The sequence below is a fragment of the Podarcis erhardii genome (assembly GCF_964252035.2).
Source record: "Podarcis erhardii genome assembly, chromosome: 9".
In the NCBI taxonomy this organism is placed as follows: domain Eukaryota; kingdom Metazoa; phylum Chordata; class Lepidosauria; order Squamata; family Lacertidae; genus Podarcis; species Podarcis erhardii.
The window spans coordinates 69,703,431-69,724,908 of NC_138512.1; the positions used below are offsets into that span (position 1 = coordinate 69,703,431).

At 46.8% G+C, this 21,478-nt stretch overlaps 1 protein-coding gene across 2 annotated transcripts in view; it reads right to left on the reverse strand.

Moving 5' to 3' along the window:
- The window catches only part of FRAS1 (Fraser extracellular matrix complex subunit 1), a 384,087-nt gene that overhangs the window by 174,893 nt on the left and 187,716 nt on the right, over window positions 1–21,478 (reverse strand). For both annotated transcript variants that reach the window (XM_081876572.1, XM_081876571.1), the window contains exons 14-18: window positions 19,303–19,446; window positions 11,446–11,586; window positions 6,096–6,236; window positions 5,009–5,182; window positions 2,170–2,310 (exon numbers count right to left, since the gene is read on the reverse strand). In XM_081876572.1, the coding sequence (XP_081732698.1) occupies window positions 2,170–2,310; window positions 5,009–5,182; window positions 6,096–6,236; window positions 11,446–11,586; window positions 19,303–19,446 (741 nt within the window). The remainder of the gene's footprint in view (window positions 1–2,169; window positions 2,311–5,008; window positions 5,183–6,095; window positions 6,237–11,445; window positions 11,587–19,302; window positions 19,447–21,478) is intronic.

A 21,478-nucleotide genomic window follows, 5' to 3' on the forward strand; every position in this document is an offset into this window, starting at 1 on the left:
ACAACCGTTTCCCATTAATAAAATAAAAAGAGCAGCTCTTTTCTTATCTGCACAGCTACGAGGCAGGCATTCCTCTGGACCTGTACTCACAAACTCAAGCCTGAAATTAAATGGGATCTTAATGGAAGATTAAGGTCCACATTAATCTTTGGCGTTTCAAACAAACATAAAGCAAGGAAGAGTCAAGGCTACCAACGCCGTCCCCAACACCCTTCCAGGCTGTTTTATTTATTTAGGAGGACAGACAAATATATATATTTGTCTGTCCTCCTAAATAAATAAATAAATAAATAAAACAGCCTGGAAGGGTGTTGGGGAAGGCGTTGGTATATATATATACCAAACACCCTCACAACATGAACAAGCGTGACGACACATCCCGCTTGCCAGACATCTGGAAATTAGCCCTCCCCACAAAAACTGACACCAGATCCAGAGGCACACAGAACGCCAACACCAATCAACCACACCAGACCCAAACCCAGACCCTCTCCACAGATGAATTACAGACACCATCCAGTAGCCAATCCATGGTGGCACCTCCGGATGCTGCACCCCCCTGCAATCCCTACACAGATCTGGCTGACACAAGCCACAAAACCACAGCTCGCCCCTATACACGAAGCCAAGCCAGAGCACAACTAAGTACAGTACAGCCATCTTCTCAGGAAAACTCTTCACAAAGTTCAAGAGGTCAAGACACAAAGACTTTAACAACTAATCCACACCTAATGACCCACCTAAGTGGTACTCAGGATATCACTCAAGAAATCACTCAAGATATCTCTCAAGTAATTAAGGAACAAAAGAAGAAAAGGCACACTAGCCTGGGAACTTCCTCTCTGCCCAGAACATTGGAGGCTATACACCACACCCCCTCTACAGTATTTATAGGAACTCAAACACTGAGATCCTGCTCTGTTCCAGTAACAAGAAGCCGAAAGCACCAGCCTGAAGATGACGAGTGAGACCTCGTCGAAACGTCGCCTAGACACCCCAACTTTTACACGGGAAGACACCCGAGGACACCAAAACCTGCATTCCTGTACCCGTGAAAATCTACGAAAGCATATATATATATATATATATATATGTGTGTGTGTGTGTATGTATGTATGTAATGGTTGTAAGGGGGTTACTTGTGCGTAAAGTGCCTTCGGTTTAGTTTGATTGCTTGCCCAACCATGCTTAGGCTCACAGCTCGCCTTCCGCGACCTGTTAGTCACTTGCAGAATCCGTCAGTGGGCGTTTCTTGAACCTCTTCCAGCATAAAAGCTGTTTGACGCCAAGTCTCCGCCTATGTTCCCTGCGCGGAACACGTCTGCACAAGTAAGGGGAAGGCTGGGGCGTGCCAGCGCTCTCTCCACTAGTTTCTGGTGAAGGGTCTCAGAGCTCTGTCACCAATTCCTCCATCTCCCTCTCTTCTCTACTGGTGTTACGCTGAATTCCTTCCCCCCTGCTGGTCCCCTCTCCGGCATCGTTCTGGAGCCCTGCCTCCGCCTCTCGCTCTGATGTCAGTTCCCTGACAATATATATATATATATAGAGAGAGAGAGAGATAGTTATAACCAAGTGGAGTGGGAAGGACATAAGAACATGGGAGGGTTTGCTGGATAAGGTCAGATGCTCATTATGGGAAGCTCATAGCCAGGATCTGAGCACAAGTCCCCCTGTGGTTTCCAACCAATGCCATTCAGAAGCATTCCTGCCTCCATCTGATAGCCTACTCCTCCACGAAAGCCTTAAATCTAATAAAAAATATAATCAATTTTTAAAAAACAAAAATGCCTGCAGTGCCTGCAAGGCTACCCCATCCACAGAGCAATGCTCCCTCATTCTGCACAAACCAATTTTGGGTTTTCCCCTATTTCCCCATTTATATTGGTTTCCTGGAGACTGTGTATATCTCACAATCCAGGAAGGGATAAGAACCCCACAGCAAAAGGGATGTCCTGATGAACCAAGCTGTTACTCATGCAGACAGTCCACGGCACCCATTGATTTTACACTGTGGCAGCAGATGACACCATTGTCACTAAAATAAAATATGGGAAGGAGGGTTCTTCCCCCGCTTGGTAATATTTTTTGTTAAGGCATTACAACCAAGCCGCGATCAAATGTGCTGGTGGCAGGCATGCAATAAGCAGGTGTTCAACGTTGCGGACTCACGGTAGCACCTCGCCTCCTGTTGATACCATCCATCCAGACATTCAGAGACACACCGGCCTTCGTGAAAGGTTCGTGGGGGTGCGCATGTGGTGCAGTTCTCTGGCGATTTCTCCAGACAGGATAAGCAGGAGGAGTGGCACTCTGCAGCAAAGAAAGAGATAAGGGAGAAGAACAAGAACGTAAGCGCAGCCAGCCACATTTGCCTGTTGTTGTTTTTTGCTAACAGCACCTTCTCGCACAATGCTTGGACGCTGCTCAACTTTTCCCTCTGCTACAATTTCCGCTCACCCTCTCCAAAAGGTGGGCGGGGTTTGTGACACCACATGGGCTTCCTCGGACCGGGGAGCCACCCACCTTGCTACAGGGTGGCCATTGCCCTGCTCCCAATCTCGGGAGGCCAATGGGCTGCTGGCTGGAGCTGGGGCGAGGGCCAGGGAAGGGGCCAATGCTCTTCGGTCCAAGTTCACTTGTTTTCTTTCCAGTTTCACCCACCCAACCCTCCCTAAATATCGTTGGGATGCGTCCGGGGAGACGGGGGCATTTGGCAGGCCCCCAGCTGGCTCCAGCCACCGGCCGGCAGCCGGGTGAACTCCGGTTCCCGGAACAGCATCAATCAGCAACTCAAGCCTCCAAAACGTTCAGGGGCTAAGCACATTCTTATCAGCAGAGTGAACAACTTCTCACAATGGAAGTGGCAGACAGAGACATGTATACGCATTATTTACAGGCGTTTATTCAGAATAGTTCAGGAACAAAGGAAAGAACATGTCTGCTTCCCCTCGTGTCCAAGCAAACAGCAATATAGCAAAAGCAATATACAAACAGAAGTTCCCAGCAAGCCTGTGCTGGAAGTAAACAGGCATGTAACACACAACAGTCATGCCTGTTCCTTTTAAGGTGGAATGGAACTATATCCCAACAAATATAACATGGTCATCTTTTGCAGGCTAACCTCTTGCTTCCTAGGTCAGCGGGCGCTGCTATGGTCATAAGATGGTTGCTTGAATTCAGAACCGGGAAGGAATTTCCCTGCATTGACACATAGCAATTTGTCACAACTTTGGCGGTTTTAGGCCTTGGTCGGTATTCTATAGTCTATCTGCGAGTCGGGGGCAGCGTATTGATGCCCCCCCATGCAGCGGTGTTTGCGGGGCCCGTTAAAGGGTTGATTGCGGGAGTCGCTGGCCCTAGAGCGGCGGCATGTAGGTCAAACTCCCGGCTTTGGCGAAGTGGGAGGGCATGCTGTGTAAGTTCACGCTTCCCTCCCACAACACCTGACTGCCCTGCGCATCCTCAGTCCCTATCGGGTATGAGAGGCCTAAGCCAAGGTTCCTACACCTGAAATCAAATAAAGTTGTGGCTTAATTTTAAACCCATATATTCTTATCATGTCTCATTTTGAAAGGGGGGACGTAGGCTCTGGGGACAGGGTTTAGCGCATGGGCTCGCAAAGCTAATGAGAAGCAATGCAGAAGGTTCCAGCTTCAATTCCCGGCTTCTACAAGTAGGTCTGGAAGGACTTGTGTCTGAAATCCGGCAGAGCTACTGTCACTCAGTGTAGACAAGATAGAGCAATGGTCCAATTCAGCATAAGATAGCTTCACATGGTCCATCTCCAACAGGCGGTTGTCCAGCCTTTCCTGGACTGCCAGGGAAAGAGAAACCTCCACACTTGTGGTTTCCTCATCAAGCTGCTGATATCATCAAGAAATTCCTAACACTCAACTCATGGGTAGGCAAACTAAGGCCCAGGGGCCAGATCCAGCCCAATTGCCTTCTCAATCCGGCGCATGGACGGTCTGGGAATCAGCATGCTTTTACATGAGTGGAATGTGTCCTTTTATTTAAAATCCATCTCTGCGTTATTTGTGGGGCCTGCCTGGTGTATTTACATGAGTAGAATGTGTGCTCCTATTTAAAATGCACTTCTGGGTTATTTGTGGGGTATAGGAATTCGTTCTACGACCCCCCCCCCCAAAAAAAATATAGTCCGGCCCCCCACAAGGTCTGAGGGACAGTGGACCGGCCCTCTTCTTAAAAAGTTTGCTGACCCCTGACTCAACCCAAATCTGCAATTGCCTGCAATGTCCACAATCATCTGCTCTGGGCCAGTTTTCTCCAATTCGGTTTTGAAACTGAAGGCAAACCCTGAGCTCAACAGATTCTCTCTGCTGCCAATTTCTGAAATATCTATATCGTAAGCAAAGTTATTTTCCGTGGAGCGTTTTATTTGGGGGGGGCGGCGGGATACAAATGCTGACCTGGAGATTTTGAGAAGGAATCTGATGCAGCTTTGTTAAGAGAAGACCCTTGAGCGCAACAAAAGTGCTCAGAACTACCTTTGGAACAGGCCGTCTCCCAATAAATGTCAACACAAAGTAAAACAGCGAGCAAAACAACCTTTTACTAGTCCATCATTTCTAGGCAATTTATTCAACCAGATGGGAGGAGGGAGACATCTAGGTCAGCATAATCTCCCTGCTTTGAAGATGGCCCACAACTGCATCTATCTAGACTGTTTGGTTTTCTTTTAGGAAATAATTTGGGGATTTTTGAATAGTTGAGTGCTTTGTTGGGGTTGCTGCCCTACTGCCCTTCTGGTTTCCCTTCACCCCCACCCTCCAGCCCCCCCCCATAAACCCACAATATCTCTCCCCAGAATATCCCCCAAACCTCTAGAGCAGATCTGAGGGCCATGCAGGAAGCTGGAGGGGAGAGAAAAGGAAGGAAAAGCCCTGAGTGCAGTATGTTGGGTCTCACCCTGTGACTTTTTTAAAAGCGTGAACCAATGAAGATAAGATTCCTTCATTATTATATCCTGGGAGTTTCCTTCACTCACCTTTGCATATCCCATCACTATGGAGGTAGAAATGGTCTTTGCATCGGGGTAGGCAGACACCAACAGATTTCCCCTTGACCATCATTCCAGGTTGCAGCCCCTCCTCTGGCTTCATGCACTTTGTACAGTGCAAATGTTCAGGGCCAAGGCACTCGCGGCAAGACGAATGGCATCCTGCAAAACAGCAAAGCCACTGTGAAATCTCAAGAAAAGCTGTGCTGTATCTGTGGAAGAACGAGAAGCAAACACTCCTTCCGGAGAAAGGAAGATGGAGATATGTATGTGAATGTATATATGAAAGAGATTTCATCAAAGAGACACAGGGCCGGCCCTACTATTTGACAGAGCGAGGCAGCTGCCTCAGGTGACAAATGCGGAGGGACAGGGAGCAGTGTTGAGGTAACATCCAGTCTGCTCTGGCCCTCCTAAGTTACTCTGTAGCTTATTTTGTTGTTTTCAGATTTTAGTTTATTTTAAGAGCAGCAAAACAATACAGTTTTATCAAAGCCATAAAGACTGTGAACAGCCTCTTCTGATTCAGGATGATCCAAGAGTAAAATTATAGGTAAAATTCAGGACTAAAACAATAGACAGACATGCAGTGAGGAAAATCAAGAGGGGAACAAAGGAAGATGGTTATAACAAATAAAACCAGTACCTCGTAGACATATATGACCAAGGGCCTGGAAACCAAGCCTTATGAGGAAAGTTTGAGGGTATTGGGTATGTTTAGCCTGGATAGGAGGAGACTGAGAGGAGATGTGATAGCCATCTTCAAATATCTCACATGGAAGATGGAACAAGCTTGTTTTCTCCTGCTCCGAAAAGTAGGACAGGGACAAGATGAGAGATTTGTGGACTGGCAGCAGCAGCCCTGGAGCTGAGGTTGTCAGCCCAGACCTCTCCCTGCCACAACCTCGCCACCACTGCCTCGCACCCTCCCTGAGTGCAGTCCTCCTGCCACTTAAAAGCTATCTCTGCGACCCCTACATAAGCCACGGCTGCATTAGAGCCTAGTCCTGTTGAGATCGGGTTGCAGGCTTTCCTTTCCTATTAGGCCTGCAACTAGAAGCAACATTTCTCTTACCTTTGCAGATGGTGTGGTCCTGGTAAAAGCCCTCTCCGCATGCAGAAAGGCACTGACCCCGGCTCAGGGCTAGGGGAAAGGAACAGGATGCACACTGAGTAGACAAAGGTCCGACGCAGCTGGCGCAGGAGCGGTGGCAAGCTGGTAAAGAAGGAACAGAGGAAGTTTGTAAGCGGGACATACTTGACTCTGATTCCACCCAGCCACACTGTTTCCTTCCCGTATATTTTCTTCCACATTTCAGAACGTAAGGAGAACCCTGCTGGATGAGAACCCTGCTGGATGAGGCCTAGCTCACCAGATACCTGTGGAAAACCCACAAAAAGAAAGATTGGGCACAGCAACAACTTTCCCCTCCTGAGGTTTCCAGCAACCGACATTCAGAGTCATTAAATGTAAAGGTAAAGGACCCCTGATAGTTAAGTCGAGTCGCAGACGACTCTGGGGTTGCGACGCACATCTCGCTTTACAGGCCGAGGGAGCTGGCGTTTGTCCGCAGACAGTTTTTCTGGGTCATGTGGCCAGCATGACTAAGCTGCTTCTGGCGAAACCAGAGGAGTGCACGGAAACGCCATTTACCTTCCTGCTGAAGTGGTACCTATTTATCTACTTGCACTGGCATGCTTTCGAACTGCTAGGTTGGCAGGAGCAGGGACCGAGCAACAGGAACTCACCCCGTTGTGGGGATTCGAACCGCTGACCTTCTGATCGGCAAGCCCAAGAGGCTCAGTGGTTTAGACCACAGCGCCATCCGCGTACTTACTGAATACTATTTCTTCTATTGACCGCATTAGTGAATTTATTCATGTAAAGCAATTTCTGGTGCTTTAAATGATCACTTTCTGGTAGTTGGAATTGTTGAGCTTCCTAAGGGCTCTTTGAGCTCCTGCTCTATCCACCTGAGGCCAGTTGACCTTCTTTGTTTTAGTTCCAGCTAGGGAACCAAATTCATGTTTTGGGAAAACGCATACAAAAAAGTGTACAGTGTTACATATAATGATGCAATTTGTGCAAAATTTTTATGTATCCCCCCCCCCAAAAAAAAATCCGCCCGCAGATGGGACAGATCAGACCAGTGACTGTCAGCCAACATGAAACAGAACAGATCTGTGCATTCCCTGTTGTTGTTGTTGTTGTTGTTGTTGTTGTTGTTGTTGTTGTTGTTGTTATCTGTTAACTTTTAGAAGACATCTGAAGGAAGCCCTGTTTAGGGAAGCTTTTAATGTTTAATAGGTTATTGTATTTTAGTGTTCTGTTGGAAGCCGCCCAGAGTGGTTGGGGAAACCCAGCCAGATGGGCGGGGTATAAATAAATTATTATTATTATTATTATTATTATTATTATTATTATTATTAATAATAATAATAATAATTTGATTTATTTATTCAAATATCCCAAGGCAGTGTACATTAAGAACATAATTTATGCTGCATAATGCTAAAAACACAATACACAGCATCATAATAAAATCATCATAACAACAGCCCTCCCACCCAAATTTAACAGACCATAAATGATTTAATGCCCAAAGTCCTGAGCAAATAGGAATGTTTTCACCTGGCCTAAAGATATGTAATGATGGCTCTGGGGAGAGCATTCCATAGATGGGGAGCCAGCACAGAAAAGGCCCATCCTTGTCTCTCAGCAGCTCCTATAAAAGGAAGCGTCTGCTGGCAGACGAGTTAGGAACTTGTGCTTGGAGTTTGATAGTCCTGATTTCACTGGCCTCTTTTGTTTTGGTATGGGATGCTTTGGCTCTTCATATCACTGCTTGAAAAGTAATCTTTATAGTCAAGGCTTGACAGCTCTCTCTCCCCTCCAGCCCCCCCCCCCCCCCCGTTTTTGTAATACCAGAAAAGCAGCAAAACTAGAAGCTTTAGTGAATTCCGACCAGACTGCTGGGACACCTTCAGCTTGGTGGACCCCAAAGCTGAGCATGCCTGCTCTACAGATTCAGGAAAATTAAAAGCAAAGGTTTGACTTTCCACAAATAGCATTGCCTTGAATCCAGTGCGTGTGTGTGTGTGTGTGTGTGTGTGTGTTTGGAACTTTTAACATACAAATGATTTCCTTTCCTCTTAACCGCTCTATGAAGTAGGTCACTGGTGTTCCCCATAGGGCTGAGAGAGTGAACGAGTTGCCTAAAGGTAAGGAGAAGGGAGGGGACGAGACCTGGATCATTGGATAGCTAGAGGCTAAATTGACTGATTGTCAAGAGAATCTGCAAATGGAGGAATCTTTCTCTAACCACAGGAAGTTATTTGTAGAGCCAGCCATGCCATTAGAGAGGATGATGTATCCATCTCAGATGCTGGGGGGGGCAGTGGCAGTAAGGTGCCAAAGAAAATAATGCTAATAATGCTAATTAGTAATAATAATAATAATAATAGTAATAATAATTATAATAATTATATACCGCCCATCTGACTGGGTTGCCCCAGCCACTCAGGGTGGCTTCCAAGAAATTATAAGACCACAGTCAAACATTAAAAACTTCCCTATGCAGTGCTGCCTTCAGATGTCTTCTAAAAGTCAGATACAGTGGTACCTCGGGTTACAGACGCTTCAGGTTACAGACTCGGCTAACCCAGAAATAGTACCTCGGGTTAAGAACTTTGCTTCAGGATGAGAACAGAAATCGTGCTCCAGCGGCGCATTGGCAGCAGGAGGCCCCATTAGCTAAAGTGGTACCTCAGGTTAAGAACAGTTTCAGGTTAAGAATGGACCTCCGGAACGAATTAAGTTCTTAACCCGAGGTACCACTGTAGTTGTTTATTTCCTTGACATATGACTGGAGGGCATGACTACTGAGAAGGCCCTCTGCCTGTTTCCCTGTAACCTCAGTTCTTGCAGTGAGGGAACCGCCAGAAGGCCCTCAGAGTCCGTGCAGAACGATGGGGGTGGAGATGCTCCTTCAGGTATACTGGTCCGAGGCCGTTTAGAGCTTTAAAGGTCAGCACTGTGTGCACCACATGGCCTGCTAAGTTAGCCCTCAGGTGCTGGTGTTTAAATAAGACTCAACGGCCAAGCAGCTTCTGAACATAGAACAGAACGGGGTGCCATTTTGTTCTTCACCTCAGGCAAATCAGTCAAGCACTGCTCTGAGCTTCTGTCCTTGCAATTGGGGGTGGATGCCCAGATTTCAAGCTCTCTGTTTGAAAACATCACAGAGCCTTTACTCTGCTGCATTTAAATGTTCTTTCATCAGCAGTTCTGGAAGGGAGTTTCCCCCAAAAAAAAAGGAAGAAAAGAAAAAAGAAATCCCCTACTGTCAACTTAAGCGCCTCTGCAAATAACAAAGAGGCAGAATCGATAGATCACGTTCTTCTGCATTGTTCCTTTTATCATGATATATGTAAGATTTTTACTGAACCCTTTTTATGTGAATTCCCAGGACGATCAAATGCATTTTTATGCTTTCTTAATTCTTTCGGCTCACAATGCATTCTCCTCTTCCAGGGTGGCTAAATATTGTGTTGCTGCAGGTAAAACTCTCCAGGGACTGATTTTAGTAAGCTTATTACGCTGTTCTCTGTGCCCAGCATTTTATAGTACAGTCACTAATAACGTTACTGTTATGGGTCTCTAGTTTGTTTCTTTGGAACTATTTTACATACTTGTGCAAAGTCTCTTTTTTGAATGCCGGCCATTCACCGTAACGAAGAAACTGAGTGACCGACAACTGATCAAGCGACAAACACAAGTGTAAACCATTATTTCCATTGTACACTTTTTGAGTGGAATATTCCTTCACTTTCAAGCCCAAAGAACGGCCTGATCTGATGCATGTTTGCTCACAAGTCGGCCCCGCACTGCGTTCAAAGGGACTTGCACCCAGGTAAGCATGCAGCTGATGGCAGCCTAAATTGCCGAGCTGTCAGAAATCTGAGAAGCCCTATTCCACGGTGAGCTGTTGGACTGACATAAAAGTCAGAAAGGCTGAGAACACCAATGAAAGAACGCTAAAAGGAATCACCTAAATGTCTGTGTCTGAGTAACTGCTCTCATTTCCCCCAGAAAGATGGTCCAGTTTGGATTTGACAGCTGTTTATACTGCATAGCCTTTATAAAGCCTTTAGCATCTTCCTGCAATTTAGAAATGGCTCAAGTATTTATTTATTTATTTATTTAAAAAAGCAAAGGCTCGCTTTTTAATTATTATTATCCATTTCTAAAATGTATTCCCTACCCTTCGGTGCTCATTAGCATCCTCAGGACAGCTTACAACAGCAAACAATAAAAATACAATCATACAGAACAACAATATAACACAACAGCTGTGTGCATGAAGAAATCTCCAACAGAATCAGATCAGTAACTTTAACATCTCCCAGCGGTCACTGGAAAGGTTACAGAAAACAGTGCTTTGTGTGTGTGTGCGTGTGTGTGTATCTGTATCAGTAGATAAACACACACACAAAACATCTTTACATTTTCCTGCTGACAGTGCCATGTAAACACAGTGTAAGGTAGTCTCTATGGGAGTATATTGTATTATGGGGTATCAGAGTTTTTTTGTTTGTTTGTTTTGGGGGGGGACGTGGGTGGCGCTGTGGGTTAAACCACAGAGCCTAGGACTTGCCGATCAGAAGGTTGGCGGTTTGAATCCCCGCGACGGGGTGAGCTCCCTTTGTTCGGTCCCTGCTCCTGCCAACCTAGCAGTTCGAAAGCACGTCAAAGTGCAAGTAGATAAATAGGTACCGCTCCGGCGGGAAGGTAAACGGCGATTCCGTGCGCTGCTCTGGTTTTGCCAGAAGCGGCTTAGTCATGCTGGCCACATGACCCGGAAGCTGTACGCCGGCTCCCTTGGCCAATAAAGCGAGATGAGCACCACAACTCCAGAGTCGGCCACGACTGGACCTAATGGTCAGGGGTCCTTTACTTTATCAGAGTTTTTAGGGGGCTAACCAGGCTGGGATGGCTGGGATAGCAGGCTTGTTGGTTTTTGAATGTCTGATGTAGATTTTTTCAATTCCGTTGTTCTGTATGGGACAATGACAATAAAGATTATCGCATTGTATCGTATCGTATCGTATCGTATCGTAAATCTAATCTTTACATTCAGACAGAGAGGCACAAATAAAGCTGCAACATGACGTCCGCCTTGCATCTGCAACACTGAGGGCACTTAATGCCCCCGTGCTTAGGTTGTGGGACTCCTTTACAAGGAAGCAAACACCACCAATGCTTTGCTTCAGACGCCCATTTTGAGACTATTCTTGTTTACGTAGGGCTTTTCTGACACAGGGCTCAGCCGCCGTCGATTGTGTTTAATGGATGGGCTGCCTCTTTGATGACCGTGCAGGATGCAAACCTATAAATGAAATAAATAATTAAAAGCAAGCCTCACCTCTGCATCTTTGAGAACTGTCTGCGTAGTAGCCGCTGGGGCATTCCGACACGCAGTCCCCGCCGTGCAGAAGTCCGCCCGGAGGACAGGCTGAGCAACTGGGCCGGTCTGAGTAACATTTACCGCAGGTCTCATTGCAGGCTAACGAAGGCAAGAATACGAGTCATGAGTTGCAACAGGCAAAGGGAGGGAAAAGGCAAGAAAAGTCGTATCGCGTTTGGTGTACATAGTCTCAACGCTGCAGAATTTTCAGGGGTTTTTAAAAGCCCTCCTTTTCCAGAATGTTCCCCGCCCCCCTCTTAAATAAGACCAGGGCATCCTCTCAAATATATAAAAGGATGTCACATAGAGGAGGGAGAAAGGTTGTTTTCTGCTGCTCCAGAGAAGCGGACACGGAGCAATGGTTCCAAACTACAAGAAAAAAGATTCCACCTAAACATTAGGAAGAACTTCCTGACAGTAAGAGCTGTTCGACAGTGGAATTTGCTGCCAAGGAGTGTGGTGGAGTCTCCTTCTTTGGAGGTCTTTAAGCAGAGGCTTGACAACCATATGTCAGGAGTGCTCTGATTGTGTTTCCTGCTTGGCAGGGGGTTGGACTCGATGGCCCTTGTGGTCTCTTCCAACTCTATGATTCTATGAGTCTAGGGCCTTATTTTAAGAAGGGGAAATTCAAATATGGTGTCAGTTCCATCTACTTGTTACAACAGGTCTTTAAAGGTAAAGGTAAAGGGACCCCTGACCATTAGGTCCAGTCGTGGCCGACTCTGGGGTTGCGGCGCTCATCTCGCTTTACTGGCCAAGGGAGCCTGCGTACAGCTTCCAGGTCATGTGGCCAGCATGACTAAGCCGCTTCTGGCAAACCAGAGCAGCGCACGGAAACGCCGTTTACCTTCCCGCCGGAGTGGTACCTATTTATCTACTTGCACTCTGACGTGCTTTCGAACTGCTAGTTTGCCAGGGGCAGGGACTGAGCAACGGGAGCTCACCCCATCACAGGGATTCGAACCATCGACCTTCTGATCAGCAAGTCCTAGGCTCTGTGGTTTAACCCCACCAACAGGTCTTTAGATAGCTCTTAATAATGCTGCTATTGTTAGTTTTTTACACCGTGTGTGGCTTTTAAAATTTATTAATGATACCATAAGCCATTTTGGGTGGGCTATATGACCAAAGAAGGGTCATATAAATTATTTTATAAATATTTATACTATTAATAAAGCACAAGAGCCACATACCATAAATTTCAGGGTGTTTTCCAAAGGGGAGTGTAAGGGTATCAGGGGGTTGTTCGAGAGCAATCAGGGAAATGCCTCCCTGGTCTGTTGTAAAGCCTTGTTCTTGGTGCCAAAAAAAACAAAACAAACATTCACTATGCAGAGCGCCTCTATTCCGTGTCTTGCTCATTCACTGGCAGAATCTGAGAGTGGGCGGTCCTTAAACCTTCCCCAGCAGAGTAGTTTCTTGACACCCAGCCGGCGCTTCCCCTCTCTGCGAGGAAGCCTACTGCGCAAGGAGGGCGTGGGTAACGGAGGACATCTCTTCTCCCCTCTTTGCCCAGGCAAGGTGTCCTGGCACCACCTCGCCTTCTCCAAGCCCTGCAGCTCCTCTCCACTGGAGGCATGATTACTCTCCTCCGCTGAGGAAGTGCTGCTTCCCACAGTCTTTGGGGGCTGTCTGTAATCCATTTGGTTTCCCCCTTCTCGCCTCTGAGTCGATGGCAGTTCCCTGACAGGGAGGTAAAGCAGGGCTCACCAAGTTGGGTACATCCAGTTAACCACATGTAAGCCTCCTTGTTTGGCTGGCTGCCGAGAACTGCCTTGACCCTTCCCCCCCCCCCCCCAAAAAAGGAGGGAGTCAAGCATATTGAAGGCCATGTGTAGGGTTGGAAAGGGCCCAAAAAAATCATCTGGTCCAACCCCCTGCGATGCAGGAATCTCAACGAAAGCAACCGTGACAGATGGCCATCCAACCTCTGCTTAAAAACCTCCAAGGAAGTATTCATTTAAACATTTCCATTGTTTCTGGATTATATTTTCTGGCTTTTGTCTTATCAAATCATTTTTAATTTATGTATATAGACAAGGATTAAATGTAAGGTATTGGTTGTGTTTAGAACAGATTTATGAAAGATTTAGAAAACCTATTGATTAGAATATTAGTGTGAGATTGTATGGGGAAAATATGGAATAACAGATACAGTCTTGCTTAAAATGTATATAGGAAGTCCAGTGAAAGCGATGGAAGTCAATCAATGAAATTTTATAATTATTTTCATATTGAGATATTTGTAGAATAAACTTGGAAGAAATTCTTTCAACTTTTCTTCTTTTTTCTTTCCTTCTTTTTTCTCTTTTGTTACTTTTCATATATATGTGCTTATTTGAAATATATATGTATGTATGTATTTGCAATATTTTGCTTATATTTTGTAACAATTATGTTAAATAAATTAAATATATATATATATTAAAACTCCAAGGAAGGACAGTCTACCACCTTCCAAGGGAGACTGTTTCACTGTCAAACAGCTCTTACCATCAGAAAGTTCTTCCTAACATTTAATTTGGGCTTGTTGCTCCAGAGGTTTTATAGGCACGTGCCAAGGGCTATCTGATTAGCCCTGGAGAGTAAAACTTTTTTAAGGACCAAACGCAGCTGGCCAGCCCAAACCAATCCTATTAAATAGCTGCAAAACAGCAGGAGCAGATTGCAATATATACTAATAGAGAAGCGAAAGGCATTTGGCATAGGGCACACCTCTATTTCAAGGGCTGTCAGGGGACCCCCTTGGGTCTGAAGGCGCCCTCTATTGGAAGGGCTGCCCAGTCCGAATCCAACTGAAAGTTAAAGACCCCCCTTAGAAGGGAGAGCAGGGGGCAAGGAGGTTTGCAGCAGTCTATCAACAAGTAAGGTAAAGGTATAGGAGCCCTGGACGGTTAGGTCCAGTCAAAGGTGACTATGGGGTTGTGGCGTTCATCTCGCTTTCAGGTTGAGTGAGCCAGTGATTGTCTACAGACAGCTTTCCAGGTCATGTGGCCAGCAGGACTAAACCGCTTCTGGTGCAACAAAACACCGTGACGTAAACCACAGTGCATGGAAACGCTGTTTCCCTTCCCGCCACAGCGGTACCTATTTATCTACTTGCACTGGTATGCTTTTGAAATGCTAGGTTGGCAGGAGCTGGGACAGAGCAACAGGAGCTCACCCCATCATGGGGATTCAAACGGCCAACCTTCCGATTGGCAAGCTCAAGAGGCTCAGTGGTTTAGACCACAGCACCACCCACTAATAATAATAATAATAATAATAATAATAATAATAATAATTTATTTATACCCCACCCATCTGGCTGAGTTTCCCCAGCCACTCTGGGCGGTTGCCAATTGAGTGTTAAAAACAATACAGCATTACGGAAACCAGAGTGCACGGAAATGCCGTTTATCTTCCTGCTACAGCGGTACCTATTTATCTACTTACACCGGTGTGCTTTCAAGCTGCTAGGTTGGCAGGAGCTGGGACAGAGCAATGGGAGCTCTCTCCATCGCAGGCATTTGAACCACCAACCTTCTGATCAGCAGGTCCAAGAGGCTCAGTGGTTTAGACCACAGTGCCACCTGCGTCCCTCTGTCAACAGGTAACACCTGGAGAGCAGACTGAGCAAGCACTCAGATCACCTGGTCAGCCTTCCCAACTATGGCGAGATGTGTCATATTTCCATTTAAATCATAGCACTTTTTTCTCAATTTGCAGCTAGGCATATAAGTTAACATATGCAATGCAATGCAAATTGGTGCCTTCCCTTTTTGACAATGCGCAAGAGACCACCCTGTGAAGAGTGCTCCACCCTTCCTTGCTGGATATTTTTTGGTTTTGCCCTGCGATCTCTGCCCACCCCCAGCTGCTTTCCTTCCAGCCAGAGTTGAAAGAGTTAAAGAAGCCAGCCCAGTGAAGAAGTTGGCAACTGTGGTTTTTGCCAGCAATCTCTGCAACTGCAACAATCCCTCTTGCTTTCTACTTCTGCCCCAGGGATAGGTAGTCCTGAAACCCAAGACGCCTGTGTGCAAGGAATCCTTGCTTAGACAGAGAATAATCATAACATTATCTGGGTGAAAGGGTTGGTTTCTCGGCTGAGGACAGACATGCCCGATAGCATACATTGCTGGTATTAAAAACGCCACTCCTTTTTAAAGAGGACTTGGTTGTTATAAATAATCAGATGCTGAAAGATGGGAGGTTCTCTTGATTGTCAAGCAGCAATGAAAGCATAAAGGAACATATTTTCAAGTTGCACAAGACCACTCGTGGGGAAGGTTCAGGAACAGACCTTGCCAACAGTTAATTTCCAGTTGTGCAATTTTTCAGCATTATGGGGACTAAAGACTGCTGTTGGTGTAACTAAAAAAAAACACACAGAAGGGAAATGTGGAAGGAAAGCAGAGAATAAAGAAGAGTGGAGGGAAAATACTGTTACAAAAGTCGGGGACCAGTCTCTGCTGAGCGATGGCACGAGCCCATGGGGTCTCAGACACTCACACAGGGTTGAATTGAATAGGCGGCAGAGACCGTTGCGCTTTAAGAAAAATGGTTTCTTCACCTATTTACACCTTCAGTCTGAATGGAGGGAGTCCAGGTCTTATGGCATGGTCATTCCAAGAGACAATAGCAGAAGCTGCCTGCAGTCAGCCTCTTCCAAAGATGGATCTCAGCTCTTCCTCCTGTCTCTTCTTTCCAGAAACCCCTTTCCTGTCCCCTCAAACATACACCCCATCGCCTTGGTAACAGGTCACTCCCCAATAGCTCATCCAGGGCCAGATTTAGGTTTCATGAGGCCCTAAGTTACTGAAGATAATGGGGCCCTTTATATGTCCAGCTGTCCTTTGTCAACAACAAATTGTCGCTGTTTTGTGTGTGTTGAATATATGGTAATTTATGGACCTAAAGCCATTTGCGCATAACAAAGTATGTATTTTATCAAAGTAATTGTTGAACTGAAATACTATTACGAAGAAGTTTATTAATAGTGAAATACAATTAAGAAGAAGTATATTAATAGTGAATTAATTACTAAGCACTAGCTTAAAATGATTGGGGGCCCATTACTTACATCATAGGAGCTTACACAACACAAAACACTGTTGATGTATGTAGGTTTCATTTTATTTGTTTTTTATCTTATATTTTGGAAATGTGCATCTAGGATTTTTTTGTCCTTGAAATTGGGGGGTGGAGCAAGAGAGTGGGGCCCTAACCTATAGCTTGTTTAGCTTATAGGTAAATCCTGCACTGGCTTCATCAACACCTTTTGTCATGTTAAGAGGTTTGCTCTTCACCCAGCCAACCGGGCTGATTTGCATAAGCCAGCCCAGGAATTCCCTACCTGGCACAGTTCTGCCCTTTAATCCATATTAACCAAATGCCCATTAATTGAAGGTAAAGGTAAAGGGACCCCTGACCATTAGGTCCAGTCGTGGCCGACTCTGAGGTTGCGGCGCTCATCTCGCTTTATTGGCCAAGGGAGCCGGTGTACAGCTTCCAGGTCATGTGGCCAGCATGACTAAGCCACTTCTGGTGAACCAGAGCAGCGCATGGAAATGCCGTTTACCTTCCCACCAGAGTGGTACCTATTTATCTACTTGCACTTTGACGTGCTTTCGAACTGATAGGTTGGCAGGAGCAGGGACCGAGCAACCGAAGCTCACCCCGTCGCAGGGATTCAAACCGTCAACCTTCTGATTGGCAAGTCCTAGGCTCTGTGCTTTAACCCACAGCGCCACCCGCGTCCCATATTAATTGAAACCCTGACATTAATTTCTGGAGCAACAAGGCAGCACGAGTTATCCATGCATAAGGGTTGTCTCCTGTGGGGAGATAGGGTGATCATCCCAGCACCACTGAGAAACAGGGTTCTTGAGACGCTTCACATGGGACACCCGGGAATGGTCAGGATGAAGTCGCTAGCCCGATGTTATGTGTGGTGGCCTGGAATGGACCAGAACATAGAACAATGGGTACGAACATGCAAGGCATGCCAAGAGGTGCGGCCAGAAGTGGCCAGAGCACCAGTTCACTGGTGGGAGCAGTCCAGATCTCCCTGGAGCCGGCTGCACTTAGATTTTGCTGGGCCATTCCAGGGGAAGGTCTTTTTGGTTATCGTCGATGCATATTCCAAATGGTTAGAAGTGGTGATGGTCCCTAGCATGGCATCAGCTGCCGTAATCAAGGTGTTGAGGCAGCTGTTTGCAACCCATGGGTTACCTGAGACCACTGTATCAGATAATGGGGCAGCTTTTGTATCCCAGGAATTCAGGGCATTCTTGGCTGATAACTTCATAAGGGGGGTCACATCCGCGCCCTTTCACCCATCCTTAAATGGGCAGGCGGAGCGCATGGTAAGAACAGCCAAAGAATCCATTGCGCGCTTAATGGAGGGTAACTGGTCAGCTCGCATCGCGCGAATGTTATTTTTGCAGCATGCGACGCCGTGTACTGCGACGGGCAAGTCGCCAGCTGAGCTGCTCTTGGGTAGAAGATTGGTAACGGTGCTGGATTATGTCCACCCGGATAAAATGCCAAACCGTAATTCAAGAGCAAACCCCCAGGCTGAGACTGACACAACAAGGTATTTCGCCCCTGAAGATCTGGTCTGGGTGAGGAACTATTCACGAGGTTCGCGGTGGGTGGCTGGTGTGGTCACCCGGGCTAGTGGACCTGTGTCCTATTATGTGACCTTGGAAAATGGGCAAGTTTGGAAGAGACATATAGATCAGCTGAGGCGCCGGGCGCTCAGCAGGGAGGAGTCTGATAATTCATCCCTGGCTAACGACGCAGAGCTGCAAGACAAGAGTGAAAATGGCCCAGAGGTGCAATCACCAGGGGCTTCAGCAAATGAACCAGGGTCTGCTAGTCCTCAGGATGACGAGGTACAGGTAGGGGACCCTGAGATGTCTGGGACTCCATCTGTTCCTGACGAAACCCCTATAGCAGCCCCCCTACCACTGGTGACACCCAATCCAGAACCGGCAACACCTGTTGTCAGGAGATCAAGTAGAAGTTGTAGGACCCCACAGTACCTGAGAGATTACGTCTGCTGTGCTCACTAGGGGGGGAGGGGTGTTGTGTATTGAGTCAAAGGATTTTATATCTGTATTATTATTGTCTGTAATTGAATTAGGGTAAAGTAACTGCCTTTTGGTTCCAGAGGGTACAGCTACTATTGGTTCATTTAAGCTGCTGTATTTGGATCCTCTGTCTTATTTTTTTGCCTCCAAAAGGCAGGACTGTGATTGCCTGATATTGTTCCCTCCAAAATGTATCCCTTCTAGCTTGTTCCCTGTCCCTATAAATGTAGCTCTCCCCTCCTCAGGTTTTAGTCTTGTTGCTTTTAATAAAGAAGTGTTACTAGAGAACTGTCTCCAGCATATTATGTCAAGAGAGCTGAAATCACAAACCCCACGTCACAACAGATACCATGTTGGGGAACTCCTCATAGCTTGGATAAAGAGTTTCACTCAAGGAATGGAGTTTCCCTGACTGTCAATTTTCATGTGGAGGTGCCGAAGAGAACTGAGGGTGTGTCCTCATTGTCGTGAATCCACTGGCTCTCTCCATATGTGGATGCTGCCACCAGCGATGTCAGCTGATGAGCAGGACAGACATGGTTTAGGTAAAATGTCCTGGCAGCCCAGAAAGGACCCCCAGGCAATTCCCCACCCCTGCTCTAAAGGAAGCAATCCCCACCCCCCCAGGAGACTCCTACCAAAATGTGTAACAGAAAAATGGATACCACATTCACTCGAAGAACTCTGCAGTAGAAAAAAAACAAATGAAGGCCGCTAGACAGCTTGAAGCTTTTTTTACCTTTGCAAACACCATCCTGGATGTAGAACCCCTGGCCACAACTCGCAACACAGGAACCTTCCCGTAACACGTTAGACGGGTCTTTGCAGGTGAAGCAATTGTTAGCATTTGGGCCCCAGCAAGCAGCGCAGGATTCATGGCAAGCTGAAGTCAAGAAAAAAGTTTGCAGGTCAGAAGATAACGGAGTTGCCTCATCCAGTCACTGAGCATCAGAAACCTCCCTTATAGGATTGCGAACTTCTCATCTGGTCCTTGTAGCAAAGGTTTATAAACAGCAGCATGTCCCACAGACATGTGAAAACGTTCGTCCCCATTCAGTGGAAAGATTCCCTGGCTATTTTCTGCACATCAAGCTAACAGAAGCTATGGAGGATGATCAAACAGGGAAACCAAATCACCTGCTTTGGTACAGACCAAAACCTTATTGGTGTATAATAATAATAATAATAATAATAATAATAATAATTTATTATTTGTACCCCACCCATCTGGCTGGGTTTCCCCAGCCACTCTCGGCGGCTTCCATAGAAACCAAAAATACACTAAAATATCACAGATTAAAAACTTCCCTGAACAGGGCTGTCTTCTGAATGTCAGGTAGTTATTTATCGCTTTGACATTTGATGGGAGGGCGTTCCACAGGGCAGGCACCACTACCGAGAAGGCCCTCTGCCTGGTTCCCTGTAGCTTTGCTTCTCGCAATGAGGGAACCGCCAGAAGGCCCTCAGCGCTGGACCTCAGTGTCCAGGCAGAACGATGGGGGTGGAGACGCTCCTTCAGGTATACTCATGTCTCACCTGCAGCTGGTCTATGCTGAGCATTAACCATGAGCTCACTTCGCTGAAGCAGTTTTAGTGCAACTAATATCATACACACACCAAGAGCAAAATCAAGGGCTGAGTTACACCAGCTGTATAGGTGTCAACATGCTTGGCAAAACTAAGGCTTGCAGAAGAAGAAAAAGAACTCTTTAGAGGTATGAGATAAAGAAGATAAAAGAATCACCCCAAATAGCACAATGGGGACAGAGAATGCTCAGTGGCCACGGAATGGCAAGAGTTTGCTGGGCAGCAGGAAAACAGAAAATGGGGAGGGAGGGGTTCATGGGAATTGAATGGAGTATCCTGGAAGAGGCATGGCTGGAATACTGAGCAGGACCACTCGCACTGCAATGTTTTCAAAGTGTAAGTGGGTTCCCACAAGGCAAGACACGATGATAACAGCAAGAACCTTTATTGAACTACCGTATTTTTTGCCATATAGGACGCACTTTCCCCCCTCCAAAAATGAAGGGGAAATGTGTATGCGTCCTATGGGGCGAATGCAGGCTTTCGCTGAAGCCTGGAGAGCCAGAGGGGTTGGTGCGCACCGACCCCTCTCGCTCTCCAGGCTTCGGGCAGCTTTCTGCAAGCCTTGGGAGCCCGGCGTGACTGCAGCCCGAAACCCGGGGAGCGCAGCGGAGCGCGCCCTGGGCTTCGGGCAGCTCTCTGCAAGCCTGGGGAGACCAGCGGGAGTTCCCGCCGATCTCCCCAGGCTTGCGGATAGCAGCCTGCATCCCAAAGCCTGGGGCGTGCTGAGCAGCGCGCCCCGGGCTTCGGGCAGCTCTTTTCCATCTCCTAGAAAAGCCAGTAGAAGCCGCGCAGCCCCTTTAAAGAGCATGCGGCTTCTGTGGGAAGTGGGGAATACTCCCAGAGCTTGTCATGGCTGGTGGGGGAAGGCTTGCGGATAGCAGACTGTTCTGGGGGTTGCGGTCGGGGGAAACTCGGGCTTCCCCCGCCCCAGCCCCGCACCTGGGGGGGGAAATAAAAAAAAAATCTTTATTCCCCCCCCCCAAAAAAAATAGGTGCGCCCTATGGGCCGGTGAGCCCTATAGGGCAGAAAATATGGTACCTCCCAGGGGCAAAGCAACTGCTTATATACATTTCTGAAAGCCTGGGCCACTCCCACTCCCAACGTGATTGGCTGTCTAAACTTCCAAGCTGCAAATCACGACTCAGAGTTCAAGGGCCAATGGCAGAGGCCCAAATCCTGAAATGTTCTGTGATTGGACATCATGTATCGAATCAGAAGACAGGAGCTCAGAATCCTTAGTCTGGACTCAAGCTCAGGCAAACGCAGACCACTGAATACATAACAGTTTTGTTGCAGGTTCCACCTGTTTACATTATTATTATTA